Source organism: Aulonocara stuartgranti, assembly GCF_965226115.1.
Source record: "Aulonocara stuartgranti genome assembly, chromosome: 18".
NCBI classification, from domain to species: domain Eukaryota; kingdom Metazoa; phylum Chordata; class Actinopteri; order Cichliformes; family Cichlidae; genus Aulonocara; species Aulonocara stuartgranti.
The window spans coordinates 35,405,675-35,422,920 of NC_138954.1; the positions used below are offsets into that span (position 1 = coordinate 35,405,675).

The 17,246-nt window shown below is 40.2% G+C and overlaps 1 protein-coding gene across 1 annotated transcript; it reads left to right on the plus strand.

Moving 5' to 3' along the window:
- Window positions 1-11,057: 11,057 nt before the first annotated feature.
- LOC309694200 (proenkephalin-A-like) lies at window positions 11,058-15,618 on the plus strand. Its single transcript, XM_082514064.1, has 3 exons — window positions 11,058-11,429; window positions 11,730-11,876; window positions 14,626-15,618. Exons 2-3 carry the CDS (start codon window positions 11,733-11,735, stop codon window positions 15,220-15,222), a joined length of 741 nt encoding a protein of 246 aa, XP_082370190.1. The 5' UTR covers window positions 11,058-11,429; window positions 11,730-11,732; the 3' UTR covers window positions 15,223-15,618.
- Window positions 15,619-17,246: the final 1,628 nt, after the last annotated feature.

Here is a 17,246-nt window from a genome sequence, read left to right on the forward strand (position 1 = left end):
TTCTGTTAGTCTCAGAGAGTGACGGGGCTGAAGGAGCAGCTATCAGCATCAAATTCTGCAGGTACCAGCACAGAAGCTGGTACCTGCTAGTAGTGTTGATACTTGATTAGCCATCATTATCAGAAACAACATAATCATGCTGGGTAATAAAGGCTCAGGGAAAATTACTCTCTGAGAAAAGGATAATTTTCCCTGAGGTACTGATAGCTAACATGATTCCCTAATTGATGCTAATGTTTTTGAGTCAAAGATAATTATATATAATAATCCAGGTGTTGTGTGTGTGGTAATGACTTACAGTCAACAGTGTGTTTATTTTCTGTTGGAGAAACATAATTCGAATGCAAGACATGCATGTGCACAATGAGAACTATCAGACTAGTGCACGAATGCTTTCTGCTTACTGCCCTTTAAAACTTTAGGCACTATCAGAGTTATAATTTAATGCAGAGAGAATATTTTGTGGTTGTGTGTCTCTGACGGCAGCCACAAAAACATTTGGACTTGGAAACTAAAAACAGCTATGCACCCAAGCAGCGATGATCCGTCGGTCGTCTCCATGAAGCCTGACATTTCCTGTGTGTTTTTGTGTCCTCTGTCTTCTCTCTCCCATTTCACAGTTTGTGTGTGTGTGTTTGGGCATGGACTGGTTTTGGTGCACTGGAGGTGGGCTGTTTCCTGCCTTCTGGTCTCCACACACATGGTGTGAATCACACACCTGCTCCTGGTGACCTCTTTGGATTATTTTATAAGGAAGCAGCAGGCAGTCAGTCTTTGTTGCATGAAAACCGTGAAGCTCAGCGCCAACGTTTGTTGAGTTTGGCACTTCTGGGGCAAAATGTCTCCATAGCACTATGAGATGTTCCTGCTAAATCCCAATGGCTTATCCCTGACACATCTTTTGAACTACAAGCATGATATCGACACATGCAGCTTCTAGGCTCTGAAAGCAAAGAGAAAAAAGAAGGAGAGAGAATTACAAAACATGAACTGTTGGAGACTGGGATGAATTACACTCAGTGGTTCATTGGACATGACAGGAGTAAAAGAGGAATGGAAGTGCATCATGGGAAGTCCTCCAGCAGCTTGATTGTTGAGAGAAGTGTAATAGAATGAGAGTCCCCCCCAGTTTGCCTTTCAGGTGAAAGGTCATCCAGCTTTTTACCTTAAAAGTGATACAGGTGGCTAAATATCTGCATGTGCTTGTGGTAATAGTATATGATCTTTAATTCTTAATTCTTAAGTCTAATTAATAAGATGAATGCGATGTAGTTGTGAATCAGTATGGTCCCCAGATGAAATACGTGAGCAGCAAAGTTTCTTTTTAAAATTTATAGCGTTTGTTTAAACGTGTGATCAATAACTTTTGATCTCTCTCCAGGTCCCGGCATCACTAAAGTAGGGAGAGCATAACTGACCAAGTGGGAGCAGCTGTCCTCGCAGCCACCCTGGCATTGCCCCCTTAGTGCATCCCCCTCTGCAATGGAGCCACATCACACCTCTGTCACAGTAGTTTGAATAATGAAAGTGTCTTTGACCGACCTGTGTGTGTGAGACTGTTGCAGGGATGTGAACAGATAAGAAATGTGTCTCCAGCCTTTGTTACACATGATTCTGAATATCAGAAATTATATTAAGTATGCTGTCATTGGTAAACACAGAAAACTAAGTCTCATATAATGTTACTGATAGTTAATCATCAATTTCTTAACACAGGTCAGAAGATAATTAGGTTGGACTATTATTATCAACACGGAAAGCCTCTATGAATAAAAGCCTGTTTGGAATAATACGAGACTCTGAGATATGATGATGAAGACTGATTTCTGTTGGACCACAGGGAACAGCAACAGTCTAACCTAATAGTAAAAGACAATGAATGTTAAAGTATTATACCTTAAAAGAATTACTGATAGATCATGTCAAATCATTTTCTTCTACTTATCCTTATCAGGGTTACAGGGGGGCGGGGCCTATCCCAGCTACCATTGGGCGAGAGGCAGGGTACACCCTGGACAGGTTGCCAGTCTGTTACAGGACTACCACGGAAAGATAGACAACACTTCACACTCACATTCACATCTATGGACACTAGAATCAGAAATTAACCTAACCCCACTAATTGCAGGTTGCATGTCTTTGGATGGTGGGAGGAAGCCGGAGTCCCCAGAGAGAACCCATGCAAACATGGGGAGAACATGCAAACTCCACACAGGAAGGCTTTACTCCTTCAGATGGAGGAGTCGAACTCAGGGCCTTGCTGTGAGTCAACACTGCTAACCAGTATGCCACTGTGCTGCCCTATTTTCTGTCCACCAAGTAAATACTCGGCAAAAGTGAGAAGGAAAAACTCCCTTTGAACAAGAAGCACAACCTGGCAAGGAAGGCACAGCCGTCTGCTGTGACCAGTTGGGGGTGAGGGCAAGAAGACAGGGCAAAGACATGCTTTGGAAGAGAGTCAAAGATTAAAAACTCATTATTAAACACAAACTGAGTGAAAAAAGGTGAATGAAGAAGAAACACTCAGTGCATCATGGGAATCCCCCAGCAGCCTACGTCTATTGCAGCATAACTAAGGGAGGATTCAGGGTCACCTGGTCCAGCCCTAACTATATGCTTTAGCAAAAAGGAAAGTTTGAAGCCTGATCTTGAAAGTAGAGATAGTGTCTGTCTCCTGAATCCAAACTGGAAGCTGGTTCCACAGAAGAGGGGCCTGAAAACTGAAGGCTCTGCCTCCCATTCTACTTTTAAATACTCTAGGAACAACAAGTAGGCCTGCAGAGCGAGAGCGAAGCGCTCTAATAGGGTGATATGGTACTACAAGGTCATTAAGATAAGATGGGGCCTGATTATTTAAGACCTTGTATGTGAAGAGAAAGACTTTCAATACGATACTCCCGGACAGACTAATAGATAAACTGCTGGAAATTGGACTTCCTTCCACCACCTGCCGCTGGATCAGAGACTTCCTCTCAGACCGTGTACAGAGAGTTAGAGTGGGGCCTCATCTTTCCTCAGCCCTCAGCCTCAGCACCGGCTCTCCACAAGGCTGTGTACTGAGTCCCCTACTGTACACTCTATACACACATGACTGTGTTAGTTCCCACCCAGACAACACAGTCATCAAGTTTGCAGATGATACCACCGTGGTGGGGCTCATCTCAGGGGGAGATGAGACTGTGTACAGAGCTGAAGTTCAGAGGCTGTCAGATTGGTGTGCAGACAACAACCTGGACCTCAATACCACCAAAACAAAAGAACTGGTAGTGTCAGGGCTCTGTGTGCGGGCAGGCGGAGAGGAGGATCCAAGCGCAGGACTCGAACACAGAATTGTGAATCAGAACCTTAGCTTTATTGAAAACCAAACGTGAAGTGACCACTGAAACCGGAGACCAGGAACACACAGGCATAATCTGAGGGTACGACGCGACACCGAGCATGGGAAAACACAGGGCTTAAATACACAGGGTAGTAATGAGGGAATGGGCCACAGAAGGGGGACACAGCTGGGGGAGATCAGGGCTAACGAGACGGGGGAAACAAAGCTGCACACACTAACATAAGACAGACTTTCACAATAAAACAGGAAACATGAATCACAACTCAGAGACACGGACTCAACACAGAGAGACAGAAAATGACACATGGAACTGAACTATACATGAAACCACAATTCCTAAAATATGGATAACAGAAACATGAAACTCTAATAATAATAATAATAATAATAATAATAATAATAATAATAATAATAATAATAATAATAATAATCACCACAACCACAAGAGAACAAGAAAACAATCCATGATGCAAAATTACACCAAAACATAATAAACTCAAAATACTGGGTCCAACGGACCCAGAACCGTAACAGGTAGTTGACTTCAGAAGGAGGAAGTCCGAGCTGCAGCCTGTCAGCATCAACGGGGAGTGCGTGGAAAGGGTCTCCAGTTTCAAGTTTCTGGGTGTGCACATAGACACAGACCTCCAATGGAGCTCTAACACCTCTGCGGTCTTAAAGAAGGCCCAACAGCGTCTCCACTTTCTGAGAATCCTCAGAAAAATGGACCTGAAGAAGGAGCTGCTGACCGTCTTCTACCGCTGCTCCATTGAAAGTGTGCTGGCATATTGCATCGGTGTGTGGTTCTCCAGCTGCACCACAGCACACAGAAAGGCACTCCAGAGGGTCATCAACATGGCCCAAAAAATCATTGGACATCCTCTTCCCTCCCTGAAGGACCTGTACAGCACTCGCTGTCTCAAGAGGGCACGCAGCATCGTACGGGACTGCACACACCCAGGACACCGGGTGTTTAAGCTGCTGCCGTCTGGCAGGAGGTTCAGGCTGCTGAGGTCCCGAACAAATAGACTCAAGGACAGCTGTTACAACAGGGCAATAGCCCTGATCAATGCTAACAGCTGACCTGACTGGATACCTCCCTGGACTTTTTAGGGGGAGGTAACAATGTTTAAAACAATAACAATAATAATATTTATATTTATAACAAGGTGCAATAATAATTAATGTGCAATAATAACAGTGTGCAATACACATACACTTATTCTTCTTTTTTATACTAAGTTAATATACTGTGTTGTGTTGTTTGTTGCGTTGTGATGTGTCGTATCGTGTCGTGTTATATGTAGTGCCGACGTAGGACAGTTTTCCAATTTCATTGTACTATTGTACTATGTATGACTGTGCAATGACAATAAAGAGTTATCTTATCTTAAAATTGATTTTGGATTTGAAAACGAGCTGATAAAGAGGATCCCGTGTGACTAAAATAAGCTCTCTTTTTCTAATCCCTGTAAGTACAAAACTCCATCTGGGGAGATACCGCAAGTTCTTTATGTTCCAGGTTATCCTCCTTTCAACTGTGCTCTGTGAAAAACATCACCAAACTCATATTATGTCCAAAACCTCCACATGTTCATCCTTCCAACTTCCTTGAGCAAAGACTGTCTTCCTACACTGGCACTGATCATGACTACCATGGCCACCTCGTTTCACTGGTACTTTCTTATATCTCTCAAAACAGCCTCTGTCACCGTCATTCTTAAAATCTAGAGTCCAATAACTTCAACATCAGCCTCAGTCACATAATGTCCCTCAGGGATCATTGGGTGACTTCTGTTATGTATAGTTTATCTTTTTCCTCTAGGAAACATCTTCCATCGTTTTCATGTTTTTATGCAGACAACACACAACTATATTGTTCAATGAAACAAAGAACAATCAGCTCAAGCTCAATGGCAATACAAGTGACGTTATTCTTGTGACTTCTAAGGACTCACTTTTTAAAATAAAACCGTTTTGCTGTCTTGGTCATCAATGGCAGTCTCTACATCCGTTCCTCATTACCATCTGTCTTCAGCTGTGTGAGCTGCCTCTTGTAGCATCCACTGTGGGCCAGTAAGTTGTAGGTTTTCATGTAGTCAGTCCAGATGGCACTAAGCTTTGTACTGCCTGGTCTTAGAGTCCTGATGTATTGCTTCATTTACCAGCAGCTTTGCTGGATGTCTGACTTTGTGATGTGGACTAATTCTTGTTATGGCAGATGTACAGTGCTTCTTTGTCCCAGAGTTTCTGCTTTGGGTGGGTCTGACATTTTACTGTTCTTCCCTTGGAAGTGCGCTTACAATTTGGACGGGTCTTTGGAGAACAGGGTCATTCTTTTGGCTTCGTTGATGTAGCTCTGTGGCCAGATCTGTGAGCCTTTGTTTGGCAGTGTCTAGAGCTTCAGTTCCACAGTTAAACTTGATTTATAACAGTGTGAAGGTAACAATACTTACATGTGCTGAAGCTAGGAACAAGGCTAAGTTGAAGGGTAGAACCAGATGAGTTTAATTCTAATCTGAGGACTGTGAGAAACTATGAACAACAGCTATGTAAACACTATGAACATGAACTATGGAGGTTAAATGAAAATAAATTAATCAAAAATACTTAACTCTCTGTGTTTGTGCATCCACTTTTGTGAACGCTGGTCTTAAATACAGCTGTCTCAATCAGTCTCAGGTGGTGATTCTGGGAGGAGCAGCGAAGGCTCCACCCCAAGGAGGAGAGCAGCCACTGTGGAAAATTACTGTAACTCACCCAGACCATGACAGTGTTGTTGTTTAGTGAATGCAACTGATTAAAGTAGAACTGCACTGAATTGAATTACAAAACATTTCAGCATAACTTACAGAAAAAATGTATATTCACCATCCACCCACCCAAATCTCAGTTGGCTAACTGAGAAGAAACTGTAGAGTAGATGGCGCTCACTACCACAGACCGGTAGAAGTTCTGCACACAGATTACTGTACACATTAAAGGATACGAGCACCCTTAGAAAGTAGAGTCTGCTCATTCCCTTCTTTTATAGAGCACTGCTGGTCCCCCAGTCCAGTCTGTCATTCAGGTGAATGCCCAAGAACCAGCAGCTGTCCAGTTTCCACCTCCTCACCCATGATGTTGATGGGCCTAGTCACATTTGTTTTTCCTTCTGAAGTCAACCACCATGTCTTTTGTCTTGCTGATATTCAGAAAGAGGTGATTTCTTCGAGACCACTCCACAAGTTCCTCGCCAGCTTCTTGTACTTGGAAATTGTGTGTTAATAAAATTGGATGAATGTTTATCATTTGCACTGCAGTTTCCCATAAGGAAGCAATATGCAAATGTTGTGTGCATTCACACATGTGCACACACACAGACACAACATGCAGTTGATGCCGGGATATCTTTATTGAGCCTGTTGTTCTGAACAAATAAGTGCTGGAACAGTGAAGTGCCTTGGTAATGTTAGCAGAACGCCTTTTTTAATTAAAAAACGTCCTGCATGAAGCAATGATAACAGCTATCTGTGTGAAGGAGATTAAGTGGGAAATGGGGATTGTGTAACAGACTAGGTCACTTTGTTCACTGTCTGTTTTAGTATATGAATATTACAAAACTTTTCATGAATTATCCAGAATTATGTAGTAAAGTGGTGAAAAATCGTTATGTGTTGTTTGATGTGTACAGTGTTATTTAAATTAACCCTCCCGTACTTTATATTGAACTAAATAACTGAATTATTCCATTTGAATGTCATGTACCTGTAGAAAAAACAAATAGAGCAACAAACTGAGACTATTCTACGCATTTATTTGTGCCAGCACTGCACCTCCAAATCTGACTGAGTGGTGATCGTTATGGAGGGTGGGGTTCAGGTCGTGCCAAAACTCCAAAGCCCTTTGGCAAATTATAAATGAGCTTGACCTTATAGATGTTTGGCGACACTATAATCCACTATCTAAGGAGTACACTTTCCATTCTAACCCTCACTTATCAGCATCTCGTATAGATTATATTTTTATGTCCAAGTGTATCAGTCAGTTAGTTCAGCAGGTAAATATTGGTCATATAGGTCTCTCTGACCATGCTCCTGTTGTCTTAACCATTCAACCCATGAGACATATTGAGCGCTCTAGGTCTTGGAAGATGAGCACACTGTCTCTTTTGGATGAGAAATTTATACATTTCATAACAGAGCAAACAACAGTATTCCTAGAAATAAATGACAAAGAGGAGATAGACACGAGAACTTTATGGGATAGCTATAAGGCTTACATGAGAGGGATGATTATTTCATACACAAGTCATAAAAGGAAGCAACGATTAACAAGGCAGTTAGAGATCGAGAATAATATCAAAAAGCTGGAGAAACAATACTATGTAACAAAATCAGCTGAAACATTAAGTGAGCTTAATATTGCCAGGACATCTTTGCGTAATTTGATAATGCGAAAGGCTGAAAGAGATGTCCTTCTTGCCAGACAACGGCTTTTTGAATCAGCTAGTAAGCCTAACCGCTTTCTGGCTCGTCTTGCAAGGAATACTCCATCAAGTTCCTTTATCACAGCTATTGTGGATGTGAATGGTGAAAGACAAGTAGGAAACCGTCAGATTAATGAGTGCTTCAGAGAATTCTATACAAACCTATATCGATCTGAGATGGACATAACAAGGCTTAACTCAGGCTTCTTCCTAAACGACTTAGTATTCCCTCAGCTTTCTGAAGATCAGGTAAGCCTGCTGGAGTCACCCATAACAATGATAGAGGTGGATAAAGCTATATCTGCACTCCAGTCAGGGAAATGTCCTGGGGCAGATGGTTTCCCAGTAGAATTTTTTAAGGTAATGAAAATGAAGTTAAATAGTTTATTATTAAGGGTTTTTAATAAAGCATTTGAAGAATCGAAACTCCCAGAATCTATGTACCAGGCTAATTATAACATTGATAGCTAAAAAAGATAAAAATCCAGAGTCATGCTCATCTTACAGGCCTATTAGCCTTCTTGGTGCTGATAATAAGATACTTTCAAAGATACTGGCTCTTAGGCTAGAAAAAGTAATGTGCTCTATCGTGCATGCTGATCAGACAGGTTTTATTAAGGGGAGGAATTCTTATAATAATACTCGACGCCTATTTAATATTATTCATTTTTTAAATTTTCATCAGATCCCTGGGGTTGTTGTTTCTATGGATGCCGAAAAGGCATTCGATAGAATTGAATGGGAATATATGTTTGAAATAATGAGAAGATTTGGGTTTGGAAAAAACTTTCTGGGGTGGATCAAAATTATATACAAATCGCCAATAGCATCTGTGTTAACTAACGGCTTGTTATCTTCCCCATTTTCACTGAGCAGAGGTACAGCACAAGGTAGCCCATTGTCACCACTATTATTTGCTTTGGCCATCGAGCCCTTGGCCATGGCCATTAGACAAAATCCAAGTGTTCTTGGAGTTAAAATTGGGGATAGACAACATAAAATTCTGCTTTATGCAGACGATATTCTTCTGACACTGACTGACCCGGTTAACTCTTTACCCGTTCTTATTAGGTGCATCAAGGACTTTGGTCTTATATCTGGATACAAAGTAAATTTTGATAAATCTGTTATAATGACTTTGTGTAGTGGAGGGGATAATGAACCTTTATATGTTAAACCCTTTCATTGGGCACCATCAGGTTTTGTATATTTGGGAGTTAAAGTTACACCAAATGTTGGACACTTATATAGAGAAAATATTAATGGAATGGTTCAAGATCTTCGGGAGATGCTGACAAGATGGAGATCACTTCCGATATCATTTTTGGGAAGAATAAATCTCATTAAAATGGTAATCCTACCGAAAATATTATATCCCACAGGCATGTTGTTTGCAATCTTGAAATCAGAAGATATTAAAGTAATTAACAAGGCTATGGTGGATTTCATTTGGGCAGGAAGAAAACCCAAAATTAAATTGGAGACACTACAGTTACCGAAAGATCTGGGTGGGTGGGGAGTGCCAAACATAGAAAATTATGTCCTCTCAATACAAGCGAGGATTCTTTCTTCCTGGATACATGAACATTCTGATCTGCCATGGCTAAATATTGAGGAAGTATTATGTAAACCATCCTCACCTGTTAACTTCTTAGGGAAACGTCTAAATGACTTACCTCACGTAATAAAGCATAACCCACTGATATATAATGCTATGTGGACGTGGGGAAAACTGAGAAAAATTTTTAACAGTAGTCTTCCGTTTAATATCTTGTCAACGTTTATAAATAATCCAGACCTTCTGCCACAAAACATAGGGTCAAGCTTTGTGGGATGGCATAAAGTAGGTGTAAAGAGGTTTTATGACCTCTTTAAACATGGTGAGTTTAAATCATTTGAATCCTTGAAGTCCCAGTATTCTATGTCAAAGACTGAGTTTTATAAGTATTTGCAACTGAGAAATTATGTGTTAAAAATGCTAAAACATTACGAATCTCAACTGCCTCTTTTCGGTTGGAGAAATTTTTTTTGGATAATAGGGAGCATAAACATTTTGTATCAAAGTTTTATTCCGAGATTTATGCCCTAATCGAGGATAAACTGGCATGGTTGAGAAAATCTTGGGGGACGCTGCTTAAATGTGAAATAGATATACAGGCATGGGACAAAATCTTGCTCCTTCCATCCAAAATCTCTGTTTGTAACCGATTTAAAGAACTGCAGTACAAAATTTTGCACAATGTGTATATTTCTCCATATATTTATAGTAAGTATAATATGGGAATATCTCCAAACTGTCTCAAGTGTAAGGTCAGAGTGGGCACTAGATTCCACTGCTTGTGGGAATGTGCTATTATTCAGTCATTTTGGAAAGAGGTCTGCGCCAATATTAGTACAGCCATTGGTCATCAGGTGACAGAAAACCCATTAATGTGTTTATTGGGATATATCCCTGTCTCACTGGTACAACATGAGCATGTAATTCAGTCACTGTTAATGTTGGCCAGGAAAAGCATTATGTTGAGATGGGTGGGGGCTGAGCCTCCCTCCATTTCTCTATGGAAGTCGCTCATCATTGAAGTTATGACTCTGATCAGGCTGGGACATTATATTGATGGGAGCTCCCGAATTTTTGTTTACAAATGGAAGAGACCACTGGAAGCACTGGGAGTAACCTATAAACTGGATCCTAGAGGACAACAGTTATGGACATAATGTTGTAATATTCTAGTGCTGTGTAGTGTTATTATTTTGGATGTGAACCAGTCTTATATTTGTTGGGGAAAAAAAGTTAAATAAAAGTTAAAAAAAAAAACAAAAAAAAAACGTCCTGCATGAAGCAATGATAACAGCTATCTGTGTGAAGGAGATTAAGTGGGAAATGGGGATTGTGTAACAGACTAGGTCACTTTGTTCACTGTCTGTTTTAGTATATGAATATTACAAAACTTTTCATGAATTATCCAGAATTATGTAGTAAAGTGGTGAAAAATCGTTATGTGTTGTTTGATGTGTACAGTGTTATTTAAATTAACCCTCCCGTACTTTATATTGAACTAAATAACTGAATTATTCCATTTGAATGTCATGTACCTGTAGAAAAAACAAATAGAGCAACAAACTGAGACTATTCTACGCATTTATTTGTGCCAGCACTGCACCTCCAAATCTGACTGAGTGGTGATCGTTATGGAGGGTGGGGTTCAGGTCGTGCCAAACGCCTCTTACGTTTTCTGTCTTATTATACAGTGACGTCGTTGCCACCAACTACTTTAACACCCCGCAGCGCATCCGGACACAGCACTGCACCCAGCTCTTTAAATTGATGATAGTAATGGTATTTGTTTTTCTCGCTAAAAGGCGACACACTGCACTTCTGTCATTGTCAGCAGACGGAAGATACAGCGCCGATTAGAGGAGCGACCAAGCAGTGTGTATGTCTTTTGTTGATTGGCTGAACCGTGGCCACTCTTCCCACAGCCTGCCGCTCACGGAGCTGCGCGCAGATATATTGAGTGCACAGACTTGAGCCAGTCCAGTTTCACAGCCCGCCGCTACTCCCAAGGGCACAGGACGAGGAAATCTCCGAGCGGCTTTATTTTCTGTTAAAGTAAAGCAGAGGTAAGATAGCGAATACTTTTTTTAAAGTGATGCACCGGTGCTTATACTACCCACTATATCTACAGCTAGTAATAAATCATAGAGAATAAGGCACATCACCTGAAGGCGCACTCCCTTTGCCACATTTTTTTAAAATATTTTTTAATTGTCACTGCTCATAAAAGGTGGCATTATAAATTGCTACTAGTTCGTTACAACCAGTAGTATCAGTCGTGTACTTGGTACTCAGTTGAACATTTGTCTGAAAATGATTAATTTTAAAATTAATTTTTTCCTCTCTCCCCTCATTTCCGTACTTAGACCATGGCTTCCCTCGCATACAGCAGTTGCATGTGGATGATGGTTCTGGGCGTTTGTGTGTCACTTGTGGTTGGAACAGACTGCGGGAAGGAGTGTGCACTTTGCGTATACCATCTGCTGGGACAACAGTCTGGTTTCTCATCAATGGTAATGTCACTATATATTGTTTTGTTTATATTTCTTAAAAAGAGACAAATGAATAATTCATGAATTGTAATCAGTAAGTTGACAGCGGCACTGTGCCGTCCGTCCACGGTCAGTCGGATTGTACTTTTTATACAAGCCATTAGTCAGTTTTTCTTCTCCCCTGAAAGCAGTTCATTTTGTCATAGTTCATAAAAAACATGTAAAGTGACATTTACAGTGTTCAGCGAACACATTACGACACAACTTCTTGCCTTTGCTATTCTTTTGTACTTTATTCTTTTCTGTTCAGTTTTCTATGCCGTTTTTTTCTTTACTAACTACATTTCCGCCTGTTTTCCGTTTTTATTTCCCTTCTAGTTTCCATAGCTTTCCTTTTCACATTTGTAGACTCAGTTATACCAAATTAGACAACAGTCGTAACTGTAATCTCTGTGGGATTTCAACCCATGCCATTTTTTCTGTATATTATGTTATTCTCACTCCTTGATTTGATTTAGTCTTTTCCTCTTTTCACGCCTCCCTTTTCCCTTTCAAATGCCACTTGCAAGATCTGTTGATGGCTATAATATTGATCTGGCATTCGAGTTCTTCAAACTGCAAATGCATTTTATCGTTTCCCTGCCTTTTCTTTCCATTTAAGACCTCGCACTCTTCGTGTTTTATATTTGTCTAATATTTGTATATATATTTGTATATTTGTTTTAGGTTTTTCTCAAAACTGAAATAATTCAGACGCTGATGTTTCAATCACTTTGAGTATGCAGCATATGCAGTTACAGATTTCAGCCTTGCGTGCTTCATGTTGAGACACAGACAAGTTAAAATATTGACCAGAGAAATAAAAACTCTATGTTTGGAACATATATTTTGCATTGTTTCATATTCTAAGAAGACTACTCCATATCATATTTTACATGTGAAAGAATTTCAAATCATTTAATTAATTATCAGTGCGTTTAGTATATTTAAATTACTTCTTACTTACTTCATTCTCTGAATGTTATTGGTATCTATTGAGATCTGAATTACAGAACCTTACATTTTGAAGAGGCACTTACACTGTTTTTATATTATAACAAATGTATGTGTGCATATATATACATATAATGTACATTATTGTCTTTAGAGGAAAATGGATAAATATGTATTAGGTGCTAATATATTCTAATATATTCCCAGTTCAATTTTCAGTCTTCAAAAGCAAACAGCACTGAAAACTAACCGAGGCACAAATTCTCCCTACATGCTATCGAACATTTTTTTCGAGTCAACATATTTGTGATGACTCTACGAAGTGAAATCCAATCATACCAAGAGGTTACGTGCAGATTATCCTCACAGTGTGCAGCTCAAGGGCCCAGCAGTTGCATTTATTATGACTATGTTCCTTCGCTTGGAGTTAAATGAATTCATAACTTAAGCAGGTTTATATTAGATGTATCTGCTACACTCATGACAGGTGAGGAACAGATGAGACGTCTTGTGGAAAATGTATTGTCAGTAGTTAAAGCAATCGCTAAGACCGTGGACCCGTTGTAATGTGTTCTTGTTGATTGTTTCTCTGCACTGTTGAGTTTATGCCTTTGCTGTCTTATCGTGACACAGTTTGTGTCTTTGTGTGTCTGTTTGTGTCAGCCTCTCTTCAGGTTCAGTAACATTTCATTAGGTAACAGTGTCATGGTTTAATGAAGAGGGGAAATAAAACAACAGTAACAGCAGAATAAACCATTAAGGGAAGACTGAAAATCATTCATTCTTATATTATTATCATTTGTCTGTGACAAAAAAGTAAAACAATATGAAATTCTTTTCTATTTCAATTCTTCCAAACAAGCACAAACTGAATTAGAAATAGAGAAACTGTTACATTTAGTGATCACAGTCTTATCACATATAATATATAACATGTGCAACAAGCTCAGGCTCTAGCTTTCATTCAGAAAATAAACTGTTGCTATATATTGCCAAGAAATTGTTCGGTAACCTGTCTTCTTACCAGCAACTTTGCTCAGGGGTCAGATTGCCACTAACACTCAGATTATTCAACATGTGTCCAGCATGTCCTCAGAGCTTTATGTGCTGCCCTGAGCAGATGTTGCTGTTACAAAATCTTGGACTTCAGGTGGAATTTGGTGTGGATATTGCATGCTGTTGTTCTCTTAAAATTTACTTTTGTTTCTTTTCTTTTTAGAAATTTTAATTGCTTATGCTGCCCTCTTGACCAGGACAAGAACTTAATGGGAATCTTGTGGCTAAAAACAGGACAAATAAATAAAAAATAACAAGAAAAGAAAAATCTTGGAACAGATCTAAAAGTCAATAATGGGTCTTATTATACCTCACCTTTTAAAAATACACTTTCCATAAATACTTTTCTGATGTCTAGAAGTTGTCGTGGTACTTTACAAAATGAAAATGTATCATTGTCACTTATGTTATTAAAAAGGACAGAAAAAGAGCTGTGTAAGAGGTATTAGCTTTATGAGTAGTATAGAGCCTGAATATAACTTCTGATTATAAAGGAAGACAGAAACATTTGAACAGTTGTTCATCATTATTGATAGTTTATTGATGTTTTTGAAGAAAGATGGTTCAGCATGGACTTCTAAATGAAGCAGTCATTTATAGTGTCCAGCTCAAGCTGAAAACTGATTCAAATGAATACTGAACTGGATAAAACAGCGAGTTGTACTTGGAAGCTATTGCATTTATGAAAGACTTGATAGCAATTTTGATTTTTTTTTTTCAGACATGCTCTACTCAGTGTGATGGTGGGTTGGACAGCCAGAAGCTGCGCCTGTGCCAGGACTTACTGCTGGAAGAGGAAGGCCGTATTCCAATGGATGCTTACCCCAATGCACAGGGGGCGCAGGAAGCAGAAGGAACCCTGAACACTGATGATGAGTTTGCAAGATCACCAGAACAACAAATGTCCAAGAAGTATGGTGGATTCATGAAACGCTATGGTGGCTTCATGTCTCGCCGCTCATCCTCTACAGAGGGCTCACTAGAGGAAACCAGAAACCAGAATGATGAAGAAAACCTCCACCTGGACATCCTAAAGTTCCTTAATACAGAAATTGGGCGTAGCAATAAGGGGGTAGATCAGGGAGGTGAGGTAGTAAAGAGGTATGGAGGTTTCATGCGTCGGGCTGAAGGGGAGGTTGCGCAGGGTGACCTGCTAGAGGCAGTGTTAGGCCGAGGCCTCAAGAAACGCTATGGAGGGTTCATGAGGCGTGTGGGTAGGCCTGAGTGGCTGGTGGACAGCAAGAATGAAGGGGTGATGAAACGAGCTTCGGAGAACGGTGGTGAGCTACAGAAGAGATACGGTGGCTTCATGGACTAGGAGAGTTATGACACCCCAGTCCCTCATCCGTCCAACCTTATCAAGTAATTACCTTGTTATCAGAACTTTTTTGGTGTTCGTGTAAGTTGCCTGCCCACCTATACTAAATTAAATTTCATCTTCTTTTGCATAATGTGCTGATCTTTGGTTTGACTGGTCCATGTAATGATATAAAGAAAAAATATGAACATGCACTGTTCAAATGTACACAAGCTGTTATTCGGTGTTTATGTTTTTCATGACAATATTATTTATTAAAAGAATATGTTAATCAACATGTGTGTGTTCACATTATAATTTCACAAACTCTGACATGTTTGAGTTTATGTGTTTGCAGGCTCAGAAAAGAAATCAAGTGCTCTCATTTAAATATGCAAATATTTGCTGCACATCAATAAAGACAAACAACTTATGACTGGCTGCTATTGTAGTTTCTATAATAGTGATACTGTAATAAAAATAAAATATAAACGCTACAAATTATATAAAAAATGACTAAGGGTATATAAAGAGTTGTACACATGTGTTTTAATCGTTTTTTTATATAAATCAAAATTTAAAAGCAAGAATAGCTTATATTGCCTGTGGGTTTACCTTTCAGTATACACTGGACTTCAACACACTGAACAAATAAATCCAATGTCTACACTGTTTTCAAAAAAGGTAAACGCGATAGTTGTCAAACCTTAATCCAGTCACAAACCACAGAGCAAGTGTCAGGACATTAAAATCTGAGTGGGTGGTGGAAAGTGTAGTTCTTATAGACGAATGGGATACATTTGAATCATATCTGTTATTAACCTCTGTCTCTCTTCCACAGCATGTCTTTATCCTGTCTTCCTTCTCTCACCCCATCCAATCACAGCAGATGGCCCCGCCCCTCCCTGAGCCTGGTTCTGCCGGAGGTTTCTTCCTGTTAAAAGGGAGTTTTTCCTTCCTACTGTCGCCAAAGTGCTTGCTCATAGGGGGTCATATGATTGTTGGGTTTTTCTCTGTATCTATGAAGCGCCACTGTAAGTCGCCTTGAGGCGACTTACAGTGGGGCAAAAAAGTATTTAGTCAGCCACCGATTGTGCAAGTTCCCCCACCTAAAATGATGACAGAGGTCAGTAATTTGCACCAGAGGTACACTTCAACTGTGAGAGACAGAATGTGAAAAAAAAAATCCATGAATCCACATGGTAGGATTTGTAAAGAATTTATTCGTAAATCAGGGTGGAAAATAAGTATTTGGTCAATAACAAAAATACAACTCAATACTTTGTAACATAACCTTTGTTGGCAATAACAGAGGTCAAACGTTTACTATAGGTCTTTACCAGGTTTGCACACACAGTAGCTGGTATTTTGGCCCATTCCTCCATGCAGATCTTCTCGAGAGCAGTGATGTTTTGGGGCTGTCGCCGAGCAACACGGACTTTCAACTCCCGCCACAGATTTTCTATGGGGTTGAGGTCTGGAGACTGGCTAGGCCACTCCAGGACTTTCAAATGCTTCTTACGGAGCCACTCCTTTGTTGCCCGGGCGGTGTGTTTTGGATCATTGTCATGTTGGAAGACCCAGCCTCGTTTCATCTTCAAAGTTCTCACTGATGGAAGGAGGTTTTGGCTCAAAATCTCACGATACATGGCCCCATTCATTCTGTCCTTAACACGGATCAGTCGTCCTGTCCCCTTGGCAGAAAAACAGCCCCATAGCATGATGTTTCCACCCCCATGCTTCACAGTAGGTATGGTGTTCTTGGGATGCAACTCAGTATTCTTCTTCCTCCAAACACGACGAGTTGAGTTTATACCAAAAAGTTCTACTTTGGTTTCATCTGACCACATGACATTCTCCCAATCCTCTGCTGTATCATCCATGTGCTCTCTGGCAAACTTCAGACGGGCCTGGACATGCACTGGCTTCAGCAGCGGAACACGTCTGGCACTGCGGGATTTGATTCCCTGCCGTTGTAGTGTGTTACTGATGGTGACCTTTGTTACTTTGGTCCCAGCTCTCTGCAGGTCATTCACCAGGTCCCC